The sequence below is a fragment of the Passer montanus genome, unplaced genomic scaffold (genome assembly GCF_014805655.1).
Source record: "Passer montanus isolate IOZ18808 unplaced genomic scaffold, ASM1480565v1 scaffold49, whole genome shotgun sequence".
Classification (NCBI taxonomy): Eukaryota; Metazoa; Chordata; class Aves; order Passeriformes; family Passeridae; genus Passer; species Passer montanus.
This window is the reverse complement of record NW_024369818.1, coordinates 6,234,120-6,259,488: the sequence shown is the minus strand read 5'-3', so window position 1 is coordinate 6,259,488 and position 25,369 is coordinate 6,234,120. Positions and strand designations below refer to the sequence as shown.

The following is a 25,369-nucleotide window of genomic DNA, read 5'->3' as shown; positions in this document are numbered from 1 at the left end:
ACATCTTTCACCAACCTATTCAACACTTCACACGAATATCCTTGGCACTGAGCAGAGCTTTTGTCTTTCCATCTAGAACACTCCACCCAGTGCACCACCCCTGGGACACATGGTGCCACACCTGACGTCAGCGTGCACCTGCCCTGCCAGGCGTGCAGGCTGGGACAGGCTGGTCACAGCAGAGGGGGGGACAGGCCCCAGCCAGCGCCACTCCATCGATCCTGGCTCCCAGCAGGGGCAGCTCAGGGAGGAATCAATCCAAACATCATTGTGGCTCTCCAGCCTACGCTGCGCTTTTATTGCCCCGGGCAATGCAGCCACACCTGACAACAGCCTGAAGAAAAGGTTCTGCTGTTCAAATGTCAACGTGATGTATCATGATACTCTCTTCCTCAGGATATTATGGGCTGTAACGTGCCAACAGAGGATAAGTATCTGTGCAGAAACAGGTCAGACAAGGCCTGAACGTACAAAAGAAAAGCAGAAAGTGCTCATAAGGATGTGGCTTAATGGCAGCACAGTTTTGGAGGAGCAATATACTTTAAGTAAACTCATTCAAATGAACTGGTTACTGATGTCCTTGCTAATTCTTAATGAGTGCCAAATGGGAATGTATTTTCTATTGCTTCTTCTACTTTGTGCCTTTCTTGGAGTTGGAGATGCTGACAGAGCTGCAGACCATGCTAAGCTGCAGTCAAGGATATGAACTCTGTGGAGAATGGCTGTGGTTTGATGATGATGAAGAACATGATCCTACCCCAGCTCACAACCAAGAGCAGAGCAGGTTCTGTCTAAGCACTGCACAAGGAGGCCCAGCCAAGCCAAGCCACCTTGGTTCCCGTCCCATGGCATTTGCTGGCTGTGTTTGGAACACCCACATGAACTCCTGATAAGCCACTTTTTGTAACTAAGTGAAGTAAACATGTGCTTGGACTATACCTTGCGCTTGATGTTTTCCAGTAAATGTGCCTTCCCTTGCTTGAAGAAAGGGTGCTGGAACTCAATGACTGAGCTTTTCTCTGCTGTAATGATACCATTCTCCAGAGCAATCACCTTCCTGAAACCATCTGTGGAGAGGAAATCAACAAAGCCATTTCTTGCAGTTGAAAGCTGACTCGGAATACATACAGCTTAAGAAAAGTCCAGTGCTACCAAAACACCCACTGCACTACAGTCACTGGGGGCAGAAACAATGAGAAACAGCCAAGGTAGCCTTTCTTGGTGCTCAATGATTTCACTGCTCTGATCTCCATAGCTAGAGGATATGTGCACAGTACCACTGCCTGCCCCTGGCAGGCTGCACATGCACACACAGCAGAGGCCAGCCAAACCATCACAGCCACCTACAAACCTTCACAAGTTAGTTAGAAATGAGATTTATTACGACATCCTGAGTAGATTCATGTCCCAGTGAATGCAGAGGAATGTACACCTTCCCTTTTATCCCTGACAACTACACATCAAAACAAATGCTGTCATGTACCACCATGGTCTACAGAATGAAGCAAGGCAAAGAAGTTGATTCCTTGCCTGCCTATGCAAACACCTGCAGTAGAGCACCTTCTACATACCAGACTGCCTGCACAAAGTAAGATATTGCCAGCTCTATTTCCATCACTGCTCCAACACCACCATGCATGATTCAGCTGACAGGCCACTCCATGTCTCTCCTCAGTCAAGGTTTTAACACAATTAATGCACTCAAACTATTATTAGAAAGCCAGGATAGATCCAGCAGGAAAAGGAGGCTGCCACTACATTATACAGCTACATAGGAATATTTGCTTTTTTTTCATTTATCCAGGCTACAAGGGAAGAGATGATTGTTTCTGTGGATTATCCTCTGTCACTCAAGTGATGGATCTCACAAACACAAGCACACAACACGAACAGAAGCATCTGCCCTCTGTCCAGAGACTAAACAGATGAGCTACAGGTTACAAACCCTACACAGGCATCAGCTAGAGAGATCAGGCAAACCCACAGTGCAAGGACAGAGAGCTCCTCCCTGTCAGTCTGAAATTCTAACTAAGGCAGCACCTCCTGTGCTGTTTGTCCCTCCACTGGTTCCAGAAGCTTCTGCATTACTCCAGTTGGTTGCTGCAGCCCTGCATGCTGCACTGTGCTCTTGAGCCACCCTCACTGCACCCCTCTGCCTGGCCACGCTGCACATGTGCAATGCAACACTGCCACACGATGCTCTCAAGTTGAGCAGAGAAAACACACTGAGAAATGCAGTGCAGCCCATCAGTGGCACTGCTCTGGTTCCAACACAGCAAAGCAGGCAAGAGCAGTGGTAGCCCCAAAATCCAGGCAATTTTTCTTCACATTCTAGGTGAAAGGGTGCACACACAGCCTCTGCTCCCCTGGGACACACATGTTTGCTGCAAGAGCAACGCTGGAGCTCAGGGAACCTCAGGCTAGCTCTAGGCACCAGCACACATTCTTCAGCTGTTACTCAAAAGGACTTGGAGCTAAAACACAAAAACCAAACACTGAACCATGCTCTACCATCAGTCTTTTCTTTTGTAAAGCAAACTTAAGGCCAGGGCTCAGGATTCTAGGGATGAAAAACTTGCCAAGTCCATTTGCTTGTTTAAAGAAATCCAAACCAAAGCCAGCAGCCATGAACTTGGCAGACAGAGTGCGTAGGAACCGCTGATGCTTACACATGTTGAGCTGCCGTATGAAGCTGGAGATGTTGTTGTGTTTGAAGTACTTGGGGAGCAGCTCCTTGGCAAACCTCTGCTCATCCAGAATGCAGAAATTCTCGCCATTCTAGGAAACAAGCAGAAGCAACAGTTAGTGAATAAGCACAGCTTTTCTAAGGTGTTGCTCTTAAGTGAAGATCATAAATCAGCCAAGACTGTTCTGACAGCAGGGAAGGGCAAAAGACTTCACCAAGTGAACGGTCTGTGGGAACACCTGGGACTGGAATAAAAAGTTTGAATTCAAAGACACAATTACATAGAACACTTCTACTGAACAGGTAATTTTCTTAAAGCCCTGACATGCTGATCTTAATGAAAAGCAAAATTTTTCTAAAAACCCGCTCCCTTTGTCCCCAGTAAACATAAGCATTGCACAAGCCCAATGGAATCCATGCCACTAAAGAGATTTCATCTCCTTTCATCAGCCTGCCCAGCTCCTGACAAGATTCTTCCATTGTACGTGCTATGTCATCACTAAAAATAACCACGTAACGTTGCTCAGCTACCGAAAGTTCAGACAACACAACCCAGCGGTGACCAGGGGTAAGTGTGACACCAGCAGTGCCAGATTTTTAACGTGCTCAAGACCAAACTTCCTGGAAACAGGAAGAGCTTTTTGCATCGCTTTTATATTGTCCATGAAGAGGACAAAAATACTGCGTTTCTTTTCATCTTTGTAAAGGGCAAACGGCTGGAAAGAAGTGGAGAAAAATCTTACGGATTAAAAAAATGACAGGGAACAAAAGTAAACACAGCGCGTGCGGTCAGCGTGCCCGCGGGGCACATCCCTCCCCGCTCCGGAAGGAAAACGGACACTTAATGGCTGCTGACAGCTCCCCTCGCCGCGGGGAGCGGCGGAGCGGCAATGCGGGCCGGTCCCCGGGGATGCCCCGCCGCCGCTGATTGGCGGGGAGCCGCCGGGCCCCGCCCCCGCGCCCCGGCGGCCGCGAGCGTGACTCTTGTTGTGCTCCCGGGGGAGCGCGCGGCCGCGTGACGTCACCGCGGGCATTTAAAGGGGCCGCGGCCGCCGGGCGGGGCGGCGCGGCCCGCCCTGCCCTGTGGGCGGGAGCGGGCGCGGTCGGCGCTGCGGGGCCGGGGCTCGGTCAGCCCGCGGAGCCAGAGCCCCTTTGTCCCTGCCGGGCTGGTCCCGCCGCCTCCCGCTCCGCACGTAAGGGGTGAGCCGCCCGGCTCCCGCCTGCCTGCCGTGCTGTCCCCTCGCTCTCGGCTGCGGGTCCCTGCAGGCAGGTGTCGGGGACTATCCCTGCAGCGTCCGCCGCGATCACATAGGAGTTGGATCCCACCAGCCCGCCTGAAACCTGATTTCCGATCATTCGCGATTCCTGTCGGGGACCCGGTAAAGGGCAGTCCTGCGGGAGGATTCTGCTGTAAAGTGTAAGACTCAGGGATGGATGTAGTATAAAACTTGGGTTGGTTTTGGTTTTCTTTTTTTTTTTTTTCCTTAATCAAGGCAAATATTAATATCAACGAAAAATTGAAACCAAAAACTTTTGAAACTAATCTAGCTACTTTGTCATTGCACTAGTCGAGTCAATAAATTGTGATTAGTTAGTGTGAAGGGTATGTGAGCGCCGACTTGGTGACATCTGCTGCCTCTCCATTCAGGGTGTTTTTGCTGTTCCCCGGAGTTACCCCGGAGGTGTGTGCCGTGTTGTGGTCCAGCTCTAAGCAGAGCCCAGGTGGGACCCCTGTGGAGCCTCGGGAAAGCCGTGCCCCAGACCTGCCCTTGGCCGATCCGGGCAGAGCCCAGCGGGACAGGCTGTGCTGTGCTGTGTGTGACAGCAGCTCGGGGCGCTGAGCGGGCTCTGGCTCTGTTGTCTCTGGGGCAGTGTCCATGGAGGAAGCAGCACCGCCGCTCTGTGCTGCGGTACCGCCCGCCCCGGGCAGCCTGCCCCGGCTGAGGGCCGTGAGGAGGCCGCGCTGTGTGCCCGGAGCTCCGCGAACTTTGCCCCGAGCGGACACGGAGGCCGCAGCCCGGGCTGAGTCAGGAGCATCCCGCTGCCCTTCCCTCGGGCGGGTGGTGGCAGCCTGAGGGCTGCTCCTGCTGTTTCTTTCCGTATTGCTGTCACCATTGCCTTTCTCCGGTCTGCGGTGTGAAACAGCGCAGGTATGGCTTGGCAGACTCCGTCCTCGGAGTCCTTGTTGGCACAGAGTGAGTCAAAAAAGGAGTTTTACCTCGCTGTGAACAGCAGCAGGGAATAAATCCGTGGCTGAGTGTGCAGGGTGGGCATGAGCCGGTGTGCTGCTGTTGGTCCCACACTGCTGGAGCTGTTCTGTATCTGAGTTTTATCACCAGGAGCCTCTGAAGGGCACTGGCTGGTGGAGCCACTGGAGCAGAGCTGTACTGTGTTGGATCCAAAGCATCTCAGATTTAGAGTTCCCTACAGCTTCCTTCTGAGAAAGGAGGGAAAGAAGGTGTCTCTGAACTTTGTCCAATTTATTGACTATTTGGAAACAGCAATACTTGATTATCATTAGTTCTGAGAATAGCACAGCGTGTTTGGAAATGAAGAAGTGAAGCTTTGGAAGGTGTTTAGTCCACTGCCATGTGCTGGGGTTGAATCATGTCCATTGGGTGTCAGATGTTAAGACATGTTTCAAAGCAGCTCTGTGTGGTGCTGTGCTGACTGAAAGCTCACAGAATATCCAGCTTTGCTGCAGACAAACTTTTTACGTTCATATTGCTGTTACAAAGACAGTAAGAATAATTAATGACAGTCTCTTTATGAAAAACCTTTGCCATGGTGGTGTGTCACCATCCATTTCTGTATGAAAAGGAAAACTGCTTCTTCTGAGTTTTCTTGCTAGGTCATGTTTCTCATTCTCCTGCTTTCTGTTTCTCTCTGCTATTCTGAGTTACTGTTGCATGTCTCAAGAGCTGTATCTCAACTGCTCGTTTAGGTGTGGTTTGTTTGCTGGCTATATCCAGCTTTGTTAAGGGTATCATTGTGTGAGAGCTTTTGTAGTCATTTTCATGTGATTTTTAAATGCAGTTTAATCCTTCCTTATCTTTTGGTGTAATTCTACTGCCCCATATTGCATCAGGTTCTCCTTCATACAGGCGGTTCTTTGAGCCTTTATTCACAAGGTTCTTTGAGCCTTTATTCAACTGTATTTTGGTGATTATAGCCATTTTCCCCAACTTTTTCCCTACTCTTTTTAGAGTATTTCTGATGCTTATTGCCAAGAAGCTTGGTGTCAATTGGAAGTTTTATGAGTAAGCTACTTACTGATCAAAATTATGGGGAAGAGAATGGAACAGAAAGGAAAAACTTTGTGCAGCCTATTTGAGATACACTCATGGATTACAGACAGCTGCTCCCTAAGAGCTATCTTTAAAGAAGTTAAAATTTAAAATTACTTCATAGTGACCGAACTACTTCCTCAGGTGACTTAGAATAGAGAGATCTTGGTGACAGTTTAAAATATACATATACTTGGTGAGGACTATTTCCTTGAGCTTTGTATGTGGACCTGTAAGATTATTTGGAATGTGAGCAGTAGTGAAAAGAGGGTTAATTAAACTATTATGAGAGCAGTACATTTGGTATTGGGGACTCATTACCAAGGCATGATCTCCATTCACCTTGTGTGTGGATTTTGTTATAGAGTGATTTCCTTCTTCAATATTTTATTAACGATCCCAATAATACTTACATCTGATTTCTTCATACCCTCTCAAAATGTCCAGCACCTTCAAACCAAATGGTCATATCCTGTTTCATTCTTTTTGTCTTTCCCAAACAGGTGTAGCTTCCCAAAACACCTTCCCTTCAGGCTGAGATGGGATCAGTGTGGTGGCTGCTGCTCTGCATCCCCATGCTGTCACCCACCTTTGCTGGGGGTGTGATCCGAGTTTATTACCTGGGGATCCATGAGGTGGACTGGAACTATGCTCCAACAGGGAGGAATGTGCTTGCTAACCAGAGCATTGCACGTAACAGGTACGTTCCCTTCGAGCAGAATTCAGTCTGGGGCTGGCTCTGAGCTGTCCTTTGATGTGTAATTTAATGCAAGTGTTGTGGGGGCATCTGAGCAAGCAAGAGACACACTCCCGTAGATTCTGATCTTTATGAGCTTAATGTTTAACTTGTTTTATGCTCCTGTGATAAAACCTGTGTCAGTGGGAAAAGGGATGGTTAGTTTGGAGAGTCCAGAGCCCATACTCTAGAGGGAAGTGTATGGAAAACAAACAGGGAACAGAAAATGGAGCAGATGCAGAACAGATTGTTCTAAAATCGCCCAGATTTTGCAATGCTCTGCCCTGAAGTTTCATTTTGCTTATTTCCAGCTGGTGATCAGCTTGTTTATCCTGAAGCATGATGACTTTTCATCTTTGTATAAATGGCTTCACAGAGCCAGCTTGTTTTTGTTGCAGTGGAATTTCGAGCCTTAGACTTAATGGGACTTCCTGCATGGGATTTTAGGAGCTGTTTGAAAAACATTTTTGTTTCTCTTGCGAAAGTAAGTCTGGAAACTGCAATAATTGGTTTGAGTTACTACACAAACAGTATTTTAGGTTTAGTTTTCAAAACATCAAGCCTCTTTCTTTGGCTGGTGTTTTTTTGTGTGTGTGGTTTGTTTTGTTTTTTAAAGGTTTCCATAGTATTTTAAAGGCATTTGTCCTTTTTTTCCTTGCTCTCATTTTCTGTGGCAAATAGCTGGTATTTTTTGACATTCTCTCAGTCCTTTGCCCTTCCAAAATAACTAACACTCAGGTTTAGACACCACCTTCAGAAACAGCACAGCAGGAACAGGAAAGGTGCACAGAAGCATCAAGGTCTGTCAGTTTAGCATGGACAAGTCTCTGTTCTCTGGAGATGCTGTGTAGATGTAAATAAGTTCACAGGAAACACCCCAAAATTCAGGGTTGATAAAGATGTTACCGCTGACTCCTAAAGTGGTAATGAATGCAGTGGATTTTGTTTGGTTTCTCTCATAATACATGAAGAGAAAGAAATTAAATTCAGGGCCATTGAACTTAAAAGCAATTTAAAAACTCTTGTCACTGCAAGCAATTTGCTAATGGGATCTATTTGTACAATGATTGCAGAAATGAAACTGGCAATTAGAAAGGGATGAGATGTTGATATGATTGATAGAAGTAGCAAATTATTTCAAGGAGATTTTTTTTTTTGTTGGGGAGAAATGGACTGTGTGGAGAAAGAGGCACATCTGTAAAACATCTTAAACCCTTTGCTGATAATGGCTGCAGGGATCACTTGGCAAAGGACTGAACTCTGGATTGTACAGCCAGAGCCAAGCCCTGCCTGTTTTTGAATGATGAGGCAAATGTTTAGTTTTTGGATCTGTACTGTGCATTCCCTGAGATGTGCATTAGGATTTACCTCCCTTCCAGGGCTGCTCATGCTGTGGGTGATCAGTCTGAAGGGGGAAGTGAGGGGAGTGACCTTGTCTCTCGTTTAGGCTGGTTCCAGTAATATCTGCACTGTGATTCATCTCTTATCTATTAAGAATTACCCATAATGAACAAATATGCTTGTGAGTTAAACTTTAGTACATGTATGAGGTTTTAACTCTGCAAGCTGGCTACGTGCTGGGTATGTACCTGCCTGACTTCTCTGCCACTCTGGAAGGAATTTGGAAACTGTTAAGTAGAAAATAATCTTGCAGACTTCAAATTTTGGCCAGAGAACTCAGGACTCCACTGTAGTTGCCTTGTGATTTAGCTGGAAATGCCACAGAGGAATCAAAGTGAGTTTTGAAGAGCCCAGTGAAGGCTGAAGGAGGCATGAGAAGGGTTCTCCCTGTGACACCCACATGGGATTGTGTGGAAAGCACTGTCCTTCCCGTTTCTTGTTTGCAGGGCACAGTTCAGGGAGCACTTTGTGTCTGTTGGTGAGGAGCTGGGGTTGAGGTTGTGGCCATGCATGGGTGGCTTAGAACATCCCAGGGTCCTCTAATGCCAAAGCTTTCAGATGTACCCCAGAAAGTGGAGTGTCACCATCACTGCTGCAGTCCTGACCAGCTGTTGTGTGTAATGATGACTCATGGTGCCTTTCCCTTTGAATTCAACAGCCTGGCCTCAGCATTCCTGCAGTCTGGGAAAGACAGGGTGGGAAGCACCTACAAGAAAGCTGTCTATAAGCAATACACGGACTCCACGTACAGCACTGAGATCCCCAAACCTGTCTGGCTGGGGTTCCTCGGGCCTGTCATCCGAGCAGAAGTGGGGGACACCATTCAAGTACACCTAAAAAATTTTGCTACTCGACCGTATACAATCCATCCTCATGGAGTTTTCTACGAAAAGGATTCTGAAGGTAAATGAGCTACTGCCATCATGGGGACAGATTTTTCTCACTGGGAACTTAGGAGTATGCATGGAGGAGATCTGTTCATAAAGCCCCAGCTGGAAGGCAACTGCATTTGGGTGTTTGGTGAAGACACCAGGTCTTGGGTTAGCAGGGTCATGGGGCTGGAGTCCTGACTTGGGCCCAGGTTTCCTGATTTTAGAACCTCCAAAACACTGATCAACTCTAGAGATTGTAGAGAGACTGACTGTGGGGGCACAGTGCAGAACTGAAGGCAAAGCAGCACTAGGCAGAACAAAAATAATACTGCTGACTGCATGCTGACCTGTTTACTGGGCAAGTTGCCTTACAGTGGCTCTGTGCCTCAGTGCCTCTTTGAGGAAGTGATGATTAAACACTATTTCAGCCTTGGGATGGTGAGTCTCAGCTCAGTGTTAGGTTACATGTGTGGGCATCTTGGCTCTTCTTGAATGGATGTTGTGATTGCTCAATTGTTCTAGGATCCCTGTATCCTGATATGTCCCCCCAGGATCAGAAGAAGGATGATGCTGTTTTCCCAGGAAGGAATTACACCTATACTTGGACTGTCCCTGAAGATCACAGTCCAACTGATGATGACCCAAACTGCTTGACCTGGATCTACCACTCTCATATTGATGCACCAAGGGACATTGCATCTGGATTAATTGGGCCTTTACTTACATGTAAAACAGGTAAAAACACCAAGAGAAAACAGCTGAGGCTTGCAGTTCCATAATGTAAAGGTTTTGTGGTCACATGAATAGGGATAGGATGTGAAGATACTCTGTGCAGCTCCCAGCTTCAGGGGGAAATGCAGCTTGGTTAGAGAGGACAGTACCTGGGCTCTGGCTGGATTCTGGTCATTGCATTGTCATTATCCCACAGTGGTTGGGGTGAGCTTGCAGGCCTCTTGATCCAAGAGAGCTGCTTGAATCCACATTAAAAGCAAAGCTCTTGTCCAAGATCTAGTTTGTGTATGAAAATTATGGTGACAGGGGTGAGAAGACTGAAGGTGGAGTTGAGTTGTGCAGTGGCAGAGCTGCTTGGGAGAGAGAGCTGTATTGGCAGGGATATACTGGAAAAGGGTGAGCTCGCTGCTGTGTGGTGAGCTGTGAGCATGGTGGGAAAGCATCTGTCTCCAGCTCATGTGACAAGACTTTCTCTGCTACTGCAGTTCTAATCTCTTGCCTGATGTGTGATTTTCTGCATGAGTGATTTTCTGCATTCATTCCTCTCTCCTTTCACCTCAGGGACGCTGACTGGCAGCTCTCAAAGACGCTGGGATGTGGATGTTGATTTTTTTCTGATGTTCAGTGTGGTGGATGAGAACCTAAGCTGGTACCTGGATGAGAACATTGCATCGTTCTGCACAGATCCTGGCTCTGTGGACAAAGAAGATGAGGAATTTCAGGAGAGCAACAAAATGCATGGTCAGTGTCACCTCTCTGAGGCCACCATGTCTGCCAAGACACTCAGGAGTGTCAGAGCTCCAGCATCTGCTCTGAGGTCATGTGCTTAGCAAATAATATTTCAGGGACAGGGCAACAACTCCAGAAAATTGAAGTATTGTTTTGGTTTTATCTTTGGCTTGAGTGAGCTTTGTTTTAAGAGTGAGCTGTGGAGCTGAGCTCTCCAAAGCAGAGGAGGAGTTCTGGTTAGGTCCATCCATTGTCTCTGTGCTGTCACTTGCTGGCAGGAGTTCTGAAGGCCCCTTTTCTGCTCTCTAATTTTGGCTTGCTTGTTTTTGCAGCTATTAATGGTTATGTGTTTGGCAACCTCCCTGAGCTGAAGATGTGTGCTGGGGATTCTGTTTCGTGGTACCTCTTTGGGATGGGCAATGAAATTGATGTTCACACAGCCTACTTCCATGGAGAGACACTCAAAATCCGGGGCCACAGAACAGACGTGGCCAGCCTCTTCCCAGCCACTTTTGTTACAGCAGATATGATCCCCAGGAACCCTGGGAGATGGCTGCTGAGCTGCCAGGTCAATGATCACATACAAGGTAAGGCAGAGGGTGGAATGTAATGGACTCTGTGTCCTCTGGTTTGATGTACATCATGTACAGTGTGGTAGGGAACAATGTCTTGGGCGTGGAAAAATGTCCCTAGATGAGTGGGTGATGCCTTGTCTTGTAAAATTGGAGTGGGTTGGTTACTAATGTGCAGGGCAGCTTTGGTGGGGGTGACTTGTACCGTGGTGTGATGTTTGATGTTTGGTACAGCTGAAAGCTGAGATGAGGCAGTGCCTTAAGAGCTCTGGTCCCTGTAAGAGGCACTTGCATGATAGATCTGAGGACAGCAGAAGACTCTAGTCACTCTCAGCCCATACTTCCATAGCATCCAATGTTGGAAGTTCTGCTCACAGAACTCCTTGCTGTGGAGTTGCTCACCTTCTCCCATCCATGAGCCTTTTGGAACAGCAGAGGGGAGGTGGGGCTGCCCACCAGGCAGGCTGGAGGAGCTAAATGAGTGTCACCTTTGTGTCTTGTGCAGCTGGGATGGCGGCACTCTATGAAGTCCGGCCCTGCTCTCGGCAAGCTGCAGCCCCCAGCCTGGCAGGGCGAGTTAGGAAATACTTCATTGCTGCCAAGGAGGTGCAGTGGGACTACGGCCCCTCAGCATTTGACCGGCTCAGTGGGAAGCAGCTCACTGACACAGGCAGGTGAGTGAGAGGCTGCTGGGCTTGGCCAGGGTTTGGGGAGTCTGGCCTGCATCAGGAAAATGTGGAATTCCTTTCTTTTTAAAATACGTGCCTGCTGCTCACATGGGGTGCATTTCCTGAGAAGGCAGATCAGCCTGTCTAGAAAAGGAGGCTGCTGTAGCTGGACTGCACTGAGAGCAGCACAGCTACCTTGGTTCTTTCCCATGAGAGTGCTGTGTGGCACAGCTGTACCCACAAGCAGCAGAAGTCCCAGCAGATGTACAATGTGAGCTGCCACATCATTTCTGCTTGCTGTGGCTAACCTAGGAACAGATTGATTTATTTGAGAAACTATTCAAAAAGCCCCTGGTGCAGCAGACACAGGGTGGCATTGCTGATCTGCAACTGGGCCTCAGGCTGGTGTTGCTGCAGGATGCAATTTCTTGGAAATCAGGTGCCAGCACTTGGGTGGCAGCCCTCCATCCCATGGTCAGGTGACTGGGGTAACAGTTGAGACACTTCCTGTTCAGTCTTTGGCTAACTGAAACGGATTCTTCTCCTTCCACAGAGATGACGTCCCTTCCCTTGTAATCTCTTGGAGAGGATGTACCTTATTCAGATGGAGAAGAGGAAATGTAGAGTAGTTAATTATTTACCCAGTGCCATGCAGCAAGCCTTGCAGACCTTAGACCTGTGAGCTGGCCTTGTAACTGCACTGCCTCTCCTGCAAGGCTTGTTACTTATATTTGGTGAGGGTGGTAGTGGAGGAAATAAATACCTTTACAGCTGTTTATTTTAGTTGGGGTTGTCCCCAGCTTCTGAAGAGGTTGGAGTTCTAGCACTGCCTTCTCACTGACTGCACTCCAGTTTTGTTCATTCCTTCACACATCTTGTGTAGTGATGCTGATCACACCTGGCACGTTCACCTGGGAGGGGCTGTGTGCTACAGGTGCTCCCTGAACACACACACAGTCTGTATGGATGAGTCTGTAAGGGCAAAAAAGCTTTTCAGAGCCAAAGCTGTGCTTGTTCCAAATTAGAGGTGCTGTTCTTGTCTGAAATACTGCTTGATTTGGGGATGCTGATGGTCTTGCCAGTGGGAGCAGGGGAGCAGGGCTCATTTTTCTGTGACATGACCTAACAGTTGCTTTTTGCATTCAGTCCTGCTGAGCAGTATTTCAAGCGTGGCCTCCACCGCATTGGGGGTGTCTACTGGAAGGCCAAGTATGTGGAATATACTGATGGGAGCTTCCGTGAGGAAAAGCAGCAATCAGAAGAAGAGAAACACCTTGGAATACTTGGTGAGAATCATCCAGGAACACAAATCCCCTGTCAGTGTCTGTGAGAAGGGTGCTGATGCTGGCAGTGCCAGGTGGCTGTACCTGCCTGCTCATTTTGAGGGGCAGGGAGGGGCACAAGAAATGCTTCACAGCAGTCACATCTGAACAGGCCAAGGTGCAGGGTGGTAGAATGGACAGAATCACTTCAGGGCTCATTCTGAAGCTGTTCTAGAGGTAAGAGTGAGGGATACAGTATAGTATATGTGACTGGAGCTAAACAGGTCACAGCAATAGCTCCTGGTTATGTGTTTTTGACTGAGCCCCCTTCAAGGCATGCTGCAAACCCCATGTTCTCACAGAGAGCTTTCTCTCCTGAGTGGGTGCTTGGGGACAGGCATGGTGAAGGCTCATAGCTCCTCTCTGGCTGGCTGGTCATGGGCTTACAGACTCTGGTGGGCTTGGAGCATCTCACAGCTCTGAGGCACATGTTTTGGGTGGCTTGAGGAGAATTTACTTAGGTGGGGGAGAGACATGGGCCTATCCTGAGGGCATTCCAGCACATTTGGCTGTTCTGTTGCTTCCCTGTATGAAGGTGTGATGCCTCTCTGAGTTCTCCTGTGCACCCAAACTGCTTTCAGACAATCCTTGCCAGCCCCTGCTCCCTTTGAGCTCCCGTCAGCAGCAACAAGGCCAGATGATCTGTTGCCTGTTATCTTTGGCCCTGCAGCTTGGAGGAAGGTGCCCTGTCTGCTTTGGTTTGTCTGATGGCCTGGGGAAATGCTCTGTTGTTGATGTGCTCTCCCTGCTATATTCTAGGTCCGGTGATCAAAGCTGAAGTTGGAGACACCATCCTGGTGACATTTTTTAACAAAGCCTCGTGGCCCTTCAGCATCCACCCACATGGAGTGTCCTATGGGAAGGCATCAGAAGGGATATGGTACCATGATGGTTGGTGGATCCCTTTTCTTGAGTACCTCCCCATCACCCTTCAGAGGTGCTGGGTGTTTGGTTGACACGAGCGAAGTAAAGCCTGCTCTGAAAGCAGCTGCTGAGAAGGTGTAACAGAATTTGTGCAGACTCAGGAATAACCCTGTAATCCCTGTTTTAAAGGCCTGTCCCAGAGTGGGGTTTCTGTGGCACCACTGCACAACTTCACCTACCGCTGGACTGTGCCAGGGCACGTGGGGCCCACGTCCAGTGATCCTCCCTGCCTCACCTGGCTGTACAGCTCAGCTGCAAACCCTGTCAGAGACTCCAACTCGGGCTTAGTGGGGCCTCTGCTCATCTGCAAGTCAGGCACTTTGGATGACAACAACAAGCAGGTAAAGGGGTTTTCCTGCCCCATTCCTACCAGGTTTTTGCTTTTATGTAGAGAAAGGAAGCATCAGAAAAACATTAGGGAGTATATTAAAAACAAATGTGCAGTAGTGTGAGTCCAGGAGAGTCAAATCAGAGCTTTGTTGTTGGCCAAGTTAATGCTGGTACAGCTGGTACCCAGGTCTTGCCTGGGAGAGGCCAGTAGTGTTCTGGGCTCTCAAGAACTGCCCTCAAAACAGTTCCTGAGCTCTGCTTTTAATTCACAGATAAACTTGGCTGAACAACTGTACCTTCAGACAGTTACCTTATCTCTTGTCCTGAGGCTTGTGTAGCAGGCTGCTTTCAGAGAGGCATGTGGAATAGTCCTTGTAGTCCCAGAAACACTGAAAAGACATTTTTGCTTACAGGTATTCTGCTTGGGTGATACAGTGCTTTGAGGTTTGGGTGAGCCTCATTTATTCTGCTAGAGAAGTTAATTTTCAAGCAGAACTGGCTACAACAAAGCAAGTGAAAATCCATGTCAGTCTTATGCTTTTGATGGAGAGGTGAAACCTGAAGGGCAGCCAAAACTTCCTATTGAAATTTCACTCAGAAGTTGTCTATTCCTGGCAGTAAATCTAGGGAAGACAGTAAATTGATATCCCTAGAGAGGTACCAGGCAGAGGAGTAGAGCCTTGTTGTGGTAGACAGCAGATGGCAAATCAAACCCCAACTGCTGTCCTGCAGTGTGGCTCAGGGAGTGGTGACAGGTCTGGGCACTGCTGTCCTCAGAGCCTTCCTGGGGGAGCTCACAGTCAGTGGGGGCACCAGGAGTGCAGGAGAAATCAATGTGCACCCAGGGTGGAAAGATTGATCTGCTGAGCCAAGAGGATTGGGAGTACATACAGCCCTTGAGCTGAAGGAGCTGTGATCAACATGGGCAGGTATTGGAAGCATGTGAGCAAAAGAGACAGACCTTTGTGAATGTAAGGGAGAAGTCACCTGGGGTGGCAATTCTGGCTCCACAATCTCAGGCAAACCTTTAATGAATGCTCAGTTGTGGAAGGTGCATGGCCACTCTGCTGTACCCATGTGCTGCAGCCTGGGAATTGCTCACCTTCTCAGCAGGCTGTGTGCTGCTAGTGGGAGAGTCTGGGCACCATCACAGTGTTCTTTTAGTGGGGAAACACCATGATTTGGAGTGCATTTCTTAGAAGAATTAGCACTCTGAAGGATTTGGGGTAATTAAAAATCCCCAATCCAGTGATAGTAGGCAGGAGGGGTGTGGTGTGGTCATCAGCCTGCCTTGTGTCAGGGCTCTGGTCTTGGGTCTGGCTTGGACAGACACCTTAGGTGTAGGGGAGGAAGGGGGCACTGGCTTCATGACCTTGGCTGAGTTTTGTTCATTTTATTAATGTGAAATATCATGGAAAATGCACAAGTGGTGCCTTTATGAAATAAAAGAGGAATGTTCAACATTCCTCTGTAAAGGGACAGAGTCCTGTCTGAGGTTTAAGCCATGTTTTAAAATAAAGGGGAATACAAGACCCAAGCAAAAGAGATTTAACTCTAAGGATACTTAATTTTTGCATTTTAAAACTTAACAACCATCATTGTAATTATAGAAAGGGATCGACAAAGAATTTTTTCTTCTCTTCAACGTGTTTGATGAGAACCTCAGCTGGTATTTAAATGCCAACATAAAGTACTACCTGAGGATGGAAGAGACATCTGTGGAAAAGGATGATGACTTTGAGGAATCCAACAGGATGCATGGTATGGTTGGATGCTGCTGCCTGACAGCAGGGATGAACCTGCAAAGCACGGGCTGATGTTCACCTAAAGGCTGAGCTGGGGGCAGGAAGGGCTGTGTGGTGTTGGCCTGGAATCCAGCCAGGCTGGAGGCACCAGGAGAGACATGGACAAGCAGCACAGCTGTCTGGAGAAGTGTGCTCTCAGTGTATCCAGGGGTGAATTACAAACAAGTTACTCTTCTTGTAACTGGCAGGCCTGTCCTACAAGGTGTATGCTCAAAATCTCCTGGCTGACACCTGCCTGCAGAGATTTAATTGATTTCTCCTTTCCAGCCATCAATGGACTTATGTTTGGTAACTTGCCTGGGCTGGACGTGTGTGAAGGAGACAAAGTGTCCTGGCACCTGCTGGGCTTGGGCAGCGAAGCTGATGTCCACAGAGCTGTGTTTCAGGGAAACACCCTGCAGATCAACGGGATGCGGAGAGATTCAGCCAGCCTGTTCCCCCACACATTTGCCACTGCTTTCATGCAGCCTGATAACAGTGGTGAGTGCCTGCACACCTGACTGGGCAGAAGGAAGAGTTTCCCATTGTGGTATTTGCTCCTGTGGCAGATTCTTTAGTGTGGTGTGAACTCTTACAGGATGAGTTGTGTTACAGGTGCTTAATGTGTAAAAAAGCTCCCTGAGATGATGTATATATAGGACTTTGTGCCATTCCTGCTTGATTTCTCCAGTGACTCCTTTTAACCTTGGCCTGTGGCAGCCAAGCTCCCTAAGCACCACAGAGATACACCAAGCACATACTCACACCGGTCTCCTGGAATCTTCAAAAGCAACTGATTTCCTTGTTCATCCTGCCTCCCTCAGGGACTTTTGAGATCTACTGCCAGACGAGCAATCACTACCAGTCTGGGATGAGGCAGCAGTACAGCGTTTCCAGGTGCGGAGGGCCGGGCTCTGCCCATCGCTACGGGCGCGTGCGCACGTTCTACCTGGCGGCGGAGGAGCTGCTCTGGGACTACGCCCCCGACCGCGCCTGGGAGCGGGAGCGGCACAACCACTCTGCACACAGGTAGAGCCCACCTGCTGGGGAAGGCCGTGCCAGTGTCCCAGCAGAGCCTGCTGGAGCCTTGGCCACCCTGTGAGCTGGCGCACGTGCTGGCGGTGCTGCCGATGGGAGCGCAGCCCTCCGTGTCATTATGTTCTCCTTTGCAGCCCAAGCTGGCACTGGGAAGCCCCTTCAGCTTGTGAACCCCCTGCCACAAGTTAGTTGTTTGTTCTCTGTGATGTTTTGGTTTATCTCAGCACTTGTTCTGCATTTCTCAGCTATGCTGATGTGTTTCTGAGCAACGAGAATGGACTGCTGGGCTCCAGGTACAAGAAAGCAGTTTACAGGGAGTACACGGATGGCACTTTCCAAACCCCCAAGGCCAGGATAAGTGGTGACGAGCACCTAGGGATACTGGGTAAGGATGTGTGCAGAGGGTTCACCTTCCTCTCACACAGCAATGGGACTGGGGCTCTAGAGCTGCAGTGGCTCACAGCTGTAATCTGAAGGCTCACTGGATATTTAGGCATCTGCTGTGTCAGTGCAGAGAAATTGGGACTGTCTCCTACTCACATCTGCCACCTTGGATACAGCAGTTAGAAAAGTCCTTGTAGGACAGCCTGGGCTTTTCCACTTGCCTTTGCACCAGCCTTTTGTCATAGCTTGGGCAAAGCATGTTTCACAGCTGCATTTCTCTGACTATGGGACAGGAACAACCACTGACTTCTGGAGAGGAGTCTGAGAAATAGAGGGGAAAATCTGTAGCAGTGAGAAATGCTTCTGGGGCAAGAGCAGGCAGCCTTGGGAAGCGGAGGAGCATTTTGCACTGACTAGTGGAGGTCTGTGGAGACAGGACTCTGTTATGAGCCCAAGGCTGTAAGTGGTGTCAGAGCAGCCAGGCTGAGGCAGCATCTGCCACTTGAAATAGGCTGCAGCTCTGATTTGTGACACTGTCAGGCTCAGTTGAACATTACCGCATTTTTTGAAACTGTTTGCAAAAGGTTATCAACATGTGACATTTAGCATAGCAGTACTCAGAAATCAAGCCTTAGCTGTGCTGGGCTCACAGTTGAGATGTGTAACCACCTTCATTGTCCTCATTGTGAAAATCAGTCTGGTTTCCTAAGACTTGGATTGGGACTGACGTCCAGTTTTCTTTTTGGGAGGTAGAGCAGAGGAAGGGGAACATCATAAATATTATAAGGTACTACTTCTGGGGAGAAGATGTTGAGAGAGGGGTGGGAATATCCCAGGAGATGTGCTGATGGGTTTTGCTGGTCTCACAGTACACTCTTCCTGTCTCAAGGCCCTTTTCTGTGGGCGGAGGTGGGCGATATTCTCAACGTCGTGTTCAAGAACAACGCCTCGCGACCCTACTCCATCCATGCTCACGGGGTGCTGGAGCAGCAGGCTGGGCATCCCCAGGTGGCAAACCCTGGTAGGTCCCTAGCTGCATTCCTGGGCTCACACAGCTGATTTTATCCCAGAGCCAGACTGGTTTCCTTAGCAGCCTCGGATGTCCTGGTTTTGCTACAGTGCTGGAACTGGACAGTAACTGGTATTTCAGGTCCAGCACAGTTTCAGTGATACCATTTGTGTGGGGATGGCAGCCCTCTGGGACATGTGTAGGACATTCTTCTGTGTGCAGCCTTATCCCACCACACTGAATGTGGCTCTGTGTGGGAAGGGGAGGGTGATGGCAGGTGACAGCTCAGCCAGTTCTGGGATGGGGGAGACTCTTCTTTGGGATGCATGAGCACAAAAGTATGAAAATAGTATGAAATGAGAGAAATGCACAATTGCTTGCTGGGATCTGACTGAAATGGCCTTTTTGTCTCATGATCCAGATACCAGTGTATTTAATTTTTGGTCCCCTCCAGCTCACCCAGACTGTCCAAGCCATAGTCAGGCTGTCAGCCAGATCCTGTCTTTGTGAAATGGACAGCTAATATGAAAAAGGGTGATTTTACCTCCAGTTTGAATCAGCATCATAAAATCACTTCAAAGAGAAGTAAGATTATCTTAAGCTCCATCTGAATGAGCTTCCATGGTGAGGTCCAATCTCAAAAGCAGCAGATAAACCTGCATTGTGCTGGTACCAGACTCTTTACACCCTGTGACCCCTCTGTCTTGCTCTGCAAGGGGAGCTTCCACCCTGCTTTGTGTTTGAGTAAGACAGATACAATATCTGGCAAATAGAGAATTGATTTTTGGGGTTTGGAGACAGGATTTTCTTTTTCCATTTGGTTTTGCTGCTGCTTAGAGAGTGAGTGTGTGACCTGGTGTGTGGTGCTGTTCTGTCCCTCAGGTGACATTGTGACATACCGGTGGGAAATTCCTGAGAGGTCTGGTCCAGGGCCAAATGATTCAGCCTGTGTTCCTTGGATCTACTACTCTGCAGTGGATCCAGTAAAGGTAAAATAAAAGTTATAACCAGAAAAGCCTAATTAGACCAATTTTTTACCCCGGTTAGAAAAAAATGTGAGTTGGGTGCAATTTAGAGATTGGCCTGGGTAAGAGGGGAAGAATCACCTGGTAACATGTCTAGCCTTCTCCATGGAGAGGAAATCATCTGAATTTTCCTGATGTCTGTCCTTATTTTTTCCTAACAAACCTTCATAAAACAATTCCACTGTCTCTCCTTGCTACTAACCTCCCTCCAGTTATTTGTAGGCTTTTAGAACATCTCCCAGTTGGTCGTGGTTTCTACTGGTGAGAGCCATAGGGCTAATCTACAAAAGGCAGAAATTGTCCAAAATAAACCTCATGAATAAAGCAGGCAGATTTGACCATTGTTAGAAGTGTCATATCACTAATTTCACAGGGCAACAGCCTGGAGGATCCTGCAATAAACCATCTCATTCACGCGGAAATAATGGCCTTTTTATCTCAAGTTGCAGATGTTTTTGCAGTTACCAAGTAGAAAATACTTTGATACCATCCATATTTATGACTTTTGGATTTGCATTTATAAGAGCACGTACAGTTCCTGTTCCTGTGCTTCAGTGGCTGATACTCTCCAACAAGAATACTTATACAGGAGCACTGGTTGTTTTAAGTGGGGTGATGGGGGAATAGAAAACAATTGCTGAAGGGCAAAGAACTGCATAGAAGAGGGTGAGAAGGTCCCTGCCTCAGAGCTCTCCTTCCTTCTGATCAGGATCTGTACAGTGGGCTGGTCGGGCCCCTGAAGGTCTGCCGGAGAGGGGCCCTGCGCTCCAGTGGCACCAGGAAGGATGTCAAGAGGGAGTTTGCTCTGCTCTTCCTGGTTTTTGATGAAAATCAGTCCTGGTACTTGGAGGAGAATGTGGAACGTTTCAGCAAGGGAAATCACAAGGAGATCAACCTGCTGGATGAGAAATTTGTGGAAAGCAACAAAATGCACGGTAATGTTGGTGTTGATTCTGCAACCTCTCTAAGTAGGGAGCCTGACTTGTGGTGAATGTCCTCATCCTTTCCCATTATCAGTGGCACAGACAGAACTAGACTGTCTGTTCTCAATATTGCAGCACACCTACAGCCCTAATCCTTGATCTGCAGTGGAGGCTGATCATTGTGGCTCTCCCTGTAAGGAGGAATAACAGCATCCAAGCCAGAGAGGTTAATCTCTGATGTGTCTGAGTGACTCAGAAAAGGAAATAGAATCAAACATGAAATTAACTTGTCAGACAAATTTAATTTTGTTTGTCTCAGGGACCATCAGAGTATGTTAGGCTTCAAATTAATTTTCTGAGCTGTGTGGCTGCAAGATGTTTTAGCTGTTTTAGGTTATTTCTACCATAGAAGGATGAACACATTTGTTTAAATTAGCATGTTGTTTGTTAGTTTATCTCCGTATTATATCTAAGATAACCTCAGCAAAACAGGTCCCTTGACAGTTGTGGAGATAATACTGAGGAGTTGCATTTTGTGTACTGTCATTACTACTGGTTTTGTATGTGAGATAAATACACATCCAAATTCACATCCATGAAGGGGTAGTTGTTAACCCTGTGTTACAGCTAGCAGAACCACCATGCTGAAGTTGGATACTTGTTTTAGGCTACACAAAGTTCCCAGGGCAGACCTGGCAGTAAAAACCTGGTGCTCTGCCCTCAGATCCTGCCTCTTCCCATCTTATTCCCTCTGTTGTCATCTGAGCATGGAAGTGTCCATGTGTGTGCCATAGCAGTCAGCTCACTCACTGTTTTGATCCCTTTCCTGTATGTGCAGTCACAGCAGGATTCCTTCCAGCTGTGCTACTTGAGAAAGTAGGTAAATCCTACCCACTGGCAGGATTTATCCCTTTTCAATGTTCATCAAGGAAATTGCTCATTTATGTGTATGTAGGTATATACGTGTTTGTCCACCACTGGGCTGGAAATGCTATTTTTGTGCATTTTGACTTCTAGAAGCAACCACATCTGCTGGCTGACTGCAGTTTTCAGCAAAGGTAGTTCTTGAGATTTATTTGAGCTGAGCTACAGCATGGCCTTGAGTGCAAGTGACTTGTCTGTGAGCAGGGTGGATAAGTAGCTGAGCTGGGGGACTGTCCTGTGGGGGACACTAACTGCTGCTACACTGGGTGCTGGATGAGCTTTGTAGCCTCTAATTTGCTGCTTTCCTCAGCAGAGGTGCAGCACCCATACAATGTCACTGACAGCTAACAGCCTTTTCCCCTCTGGTATTCCCTGCACAGCAATCAATGGCAGGCTCTATGCCACCTTGCCTGGGCTGACCATGTACGAGGGAGAGAGGGTGAACTGGTACCTGCTGGGAATGGGTCACGAGGTTGATGTCCACACAGTCCATTTTCATGCTGAGACCTTCATATACAAGGTAAGAATATCCGCTGATGGTGAAGCAGATGCTGACCACTGATACCAGCACTTCTACCTGACTTTGTGTTTGAATGTTTTTTAATGCCTCTGCAGAAGCTTCACCCAGCTGGGAAAAGGATGTGGTTTTACACATCCCAGTCTGACTCCCTGAGCCTGTGTTGTGCTGAGATGTCCAGCTTAATCCTTGTTAGGATTAGGCATTACCAGACCATTTTCTTTCCAAGCTGCAGGCCTGGAGCTGCTTTTTGAAAACTTTGGGGTTTTTTGAGCATTAAAAAGCTGAAGTGGTCCCTAGCAACACTGGCAGAATTTTCTTCCTGAGAAGATGCATTGAGCACTGCAGCTAATGGTCTCCCTTTTCTGACAGAATGGCAAAAGCTACAGAGCAGATGTTGTGGATCTGTTCCCTGGGACCTTTGAAATGGTGGAGATGCTGGTTGGGAACCCTGGGACATGGCTGCTTCACTGTCATGTGTCTGACCATATCCATGCTGGGATGGAGATCCTCTTCACTGTCCTGCCTAGAGGAGGTATGGAGCTGTCACTGTAAAACATCCAGCAGCACTTCCTGCTACTGCTGTCAAGTTCTGAGTGTTTATATCTCAACTCTCTCACATACTATGAAAATCCAGTTAATGGAGCAGATAATTACCTAAGTGTTATTAAACTATGATGTTCCCTTTAAATATGGTAATGCCTGGAGCTGGAGTTAAAAACAAATTGTTTTCTGGAGTTTACGTTACCTGTGTTGTTGTTCTGAGTTTGATTTTTAGCTTGTGTCTGAATTGCTCTGTTCAGCTCCCAGCCAGTAATTGCTCTTACTGAGAGCTGGAAGGTGCTCAGAGGTGAGTGACTCTCAGTACTGGGTTTGGCTGCAATGGAGCCCATGGTGATGTGTTTTTAGATGTATTGCCAAAACAGTGAATGCCCCAGTGTCAGGGCCATCTTTGTTTCTCCCTCAGCACTTTTCCTTCTGAAGGATGGAAAGGGTTGTGCACTGGAACTGGGGCTGCCTCTGAAGCAGGTGATACAAAAATTCTCATGTCATGTAGAGAGGGAAAACATGGACAGGACAAAGGACAGCCTGCTAGTCCTGGAAAACCATGCTGCCTCTGGATCTGACCCTTGCCAGATGTGCCTTGTTCTGGGCTTTGCCTGCTCAGCCCTTCTCACCCTCCTTTTGTTTCCTTTCAGAGTCAGAGCTGGAAGACTTGACTGCCGCCCCAGGTATGGTGTGTACAGCACTGCCAGACCCTGTCTGTGGGAAGGGGAGAGGGCAAATCCCTGAGCAATACAGAGGTTTGGATCTGTGTAAGGGGAGGGAGGAGCACACAGCACCCACAGCCTCTGCTCTGCCAGCCTGGCAGTTCCTTGGTGTGAGGCCTTGCTTCAGCAGATAACAGGGAGGGCACCAGTCTGTCCTCTGGTGATAGAAATAAGGAAGTTGGGCTGGTTGGGTTTGTTTGCCTGTGTTAGGTGGAAAAGATTAGTGACCTCACAGCCTGTAGTGCCTGCTATGTATGGATTCAGATTCAGAGTGTAAGCTTAGGTGCTGGCAGAGATTTGGAGGAGGGTGCCTGGGATGGGTTGTCTTCCCTCTTTGGACTGCCAGTGACCCTGTGGTTTAGGGGAGTTTCACAATCATCTGTATAAGCTGAAGGGATGGAGTCAGCATGCAAAAAGCACATCTGCCTTCTGCTCTGATGTTCCCCTGAGAAAAGAGCCCAAGCACATGCCTGGAGTTTTTTGGGCGTTGTAAAGAACAGATGTGAGAAGGCATTTGGTTGAGCAGCACAGGGAGAAGGAGTAGTAGATATGATCCCTTTGAAATCTTCTATGGTAGAAGTTGGAGTAATGTTCACTGGTGGTTTATTTTCCTGATTTTTCATCTTCACAACTCCATTTTTCAGCTGCTGTGAGGAATTTCAGCTGAGCTGATTTGAGAGCCAGTTCAGGCCAGCTACAAATGCAGCCACTTACCTACAACTCAGCAGACTCTCTCCACTGTTAGTTCAGTAATTTTCTCCCCAACATTTTCCACACTCAAAATGGACAAACCAGAAGAGGAGTAGGAAATATTTGAGAGCAGTAGTGGCAATATTAAATAGTTTGGTTTAATACCATATGCAGATATCAGCTTGTGTGTGCTCACCAGGCAGAAATCTTGGCCAGCAGTTGCTGCCTGAGCAGACAGCCCCTTTTCTCAAGAGCTGGCTGCTGCCTCTGTGTGGGGGCACAAGCAAGCTCAGGATCTTGGTGGCTCACCATGGGCATGGCTGAGTGAGTGCACTCATGGTGTATAGGACAGCAGTCATGGCACAGGGGCCATGCACTGGGGCAACTTGCAGCAGCCCCAGCCTGCACACGTGTTCTCATCTCTGGGCTGGGCACAGCAGTGGCTCACTGGGCTTGGACACCTGTGGGACACTGTCAGGTTCTGGGGTGGAGCAGGGTAGGGAAGGAACCATCCATCTGAAATCTTTGTGTGGGCTCAAGGATGAGGGTCTGACAGATGGATGGCACTAGGGCCTCCTTTGAATCATTGAGATTGGAAAAGACCTCTAAGATCATGGAGTACCACCATGAACTCAGCACTGGCATGTCTACTGCTGAAACACGTCTCTAAGCTCCATACCTACACATCTTTTGAACATTTCCAGGGTTGGTGATTCCACTACTTTGCATCATCTTTTTCTTAATGCTCCTGTGTTGCATTTCTTGCAACCTTTCAGCTCTGGTATTGCTGGCTGTTGTTGAAAATACCTTTCTGTTTGTGTCTCAGGGTTGCCGCTTGAGGATAAGGATGAGTCCCAGAAGGTGATGCTTTTTGGGTCTAAGGTGGCCCAAGAGCAGATAGAGGCCACAGTCATCTCTCTGGCTGTTGTGGGAGTCCTGCTGCTCCTGGCTGCTGCTGTCCTCCTGGGAGCAGTCATCCGTCTCGAGAAGCAGAGGAGGTTACGACGCAACCGGAGATCCATCCTGGATGATGGATTCAAGCTCATGTCTCAAAAGAATTCTGGTCTCTGAAAGCCATGGACAAACACTGGGCTGTGTGCTTGGAGCAGGGGCTGGATCCTTGTCCACAGCAAAGATTTTGGGGCATCATTTCAATTGTGCACTGTACTTGTAGAAGCTGAGGAGGGAAAGCTGGAGCCCTGACCTCTTCATATATTCTCCTCAGCCCTCTGTAAAGAAAGTCCAGGAGAGATCCAAGGACCCTTTGAACTGACTGAAGACAAATAATGATTCAAAAAGGTCCTTCTGGAATACTCTCCTTCCCCAAGGAAGAGGGGGGACATTTTCTTCTCTCCAGAACAGCTCCAGTTGGTCTTTCCTAGCAGAATAACTTAGGCCAGATTCCTGTCTTACTCCATTGCCAGAACTGAGTTGGGAATTGTCTCCCAAGAAACTGTGAACCATTAATGTAATTAATTTGAAGGAGAGAAAGATAATATTTTCAGTTTTGTGAATCAATGAACAATACAGAAAAAATATTGTTAA

The 25,369-nt window shown here is 48.0% G+C and overlaps 2 protein-coding genes across 6 annotated transcripts in view; one reads left to right on the top strand and one right to left on the bottom strand.

Annotated features, from left to right (window-relative positions):
* Positions 1-4,042, bottom strand: part of LOC120508700 (heat shock factor protein 3-like) — a 15,588-nt gene extending 11,546 nt beyond the window's left edge. Inside the window, exons 1-3 of the mRNA XM_039722564.1 lie at positions 3,911-4,042; positions 2,670-2,778; positions 940-1,067 (exon numbers count right to left, since the gene is read on the bottom strand). Coding sequence (XP_039578498.1) covers positions 940-1,067; positions 2,670-2,778; positions 3,911-4,042 — 369 coding nt within the window. The remainder of the gene's footprint in view (positions 1-939; positions 1,068-2,669; positions 2,779-3,910) is intronic.
* On the top strand, positions 3,711-25,369 carry HEPH (hephaestin). 5 transcript variants are annotated; one of them, XM_039722575.1, is made up of 21 exons: positions 3,712-4,103; positions 6,477-6,673; positions 8,769-9,013; positions 9,505-9,717; positions 10,276-10,455; positions 10,776-11,030; positions 11,521-11,689; positions 12,830-12,969; positions 13,765-13,896; positions 14,059-14,270; positions 15,870-16,020; positions 16,332-16,544; positions 16,868-17,072; positions 17,327-17,466; positions 18,355-18,486; positions 19,357-19,463; positions 20,209-20,434; positions 21,727-21,866; positions 22,236-22,398; positions 23,063-23,095; positions 24,651-24,895. In XM_039722575.1, exons 2-21 carry the CDS (start codon positions 6,513-6,515, stop codon positions 24,893-24,895), a joined length of 3,462 nt encoding a protein of 1,153 aa, XP_039578509.1. In that variant the 5' UTR covers positions 3,712-4,103; positions 6,477-6,512. The 5 variants fall into 5 exon arrangements, with proteins under 5 accessions (XP_039578513.1, XP_039578512.1, XP_039578509.1 ...); XM_039722576.1 differs by lacking the exon at positions 3,712-4,103 and having other exon boundaries at positions 6,513-6,673; positions 24,651-25,369; XM_039722579.1 differs by lacking the exons at positions 22,236-22,398; positions 23,063-23,095; positions 24,651-24,895 and adding an exon at positions 21,440-21,480 and having other exon boundaries at positions 3,711-4,103; positions 21,727-21,864.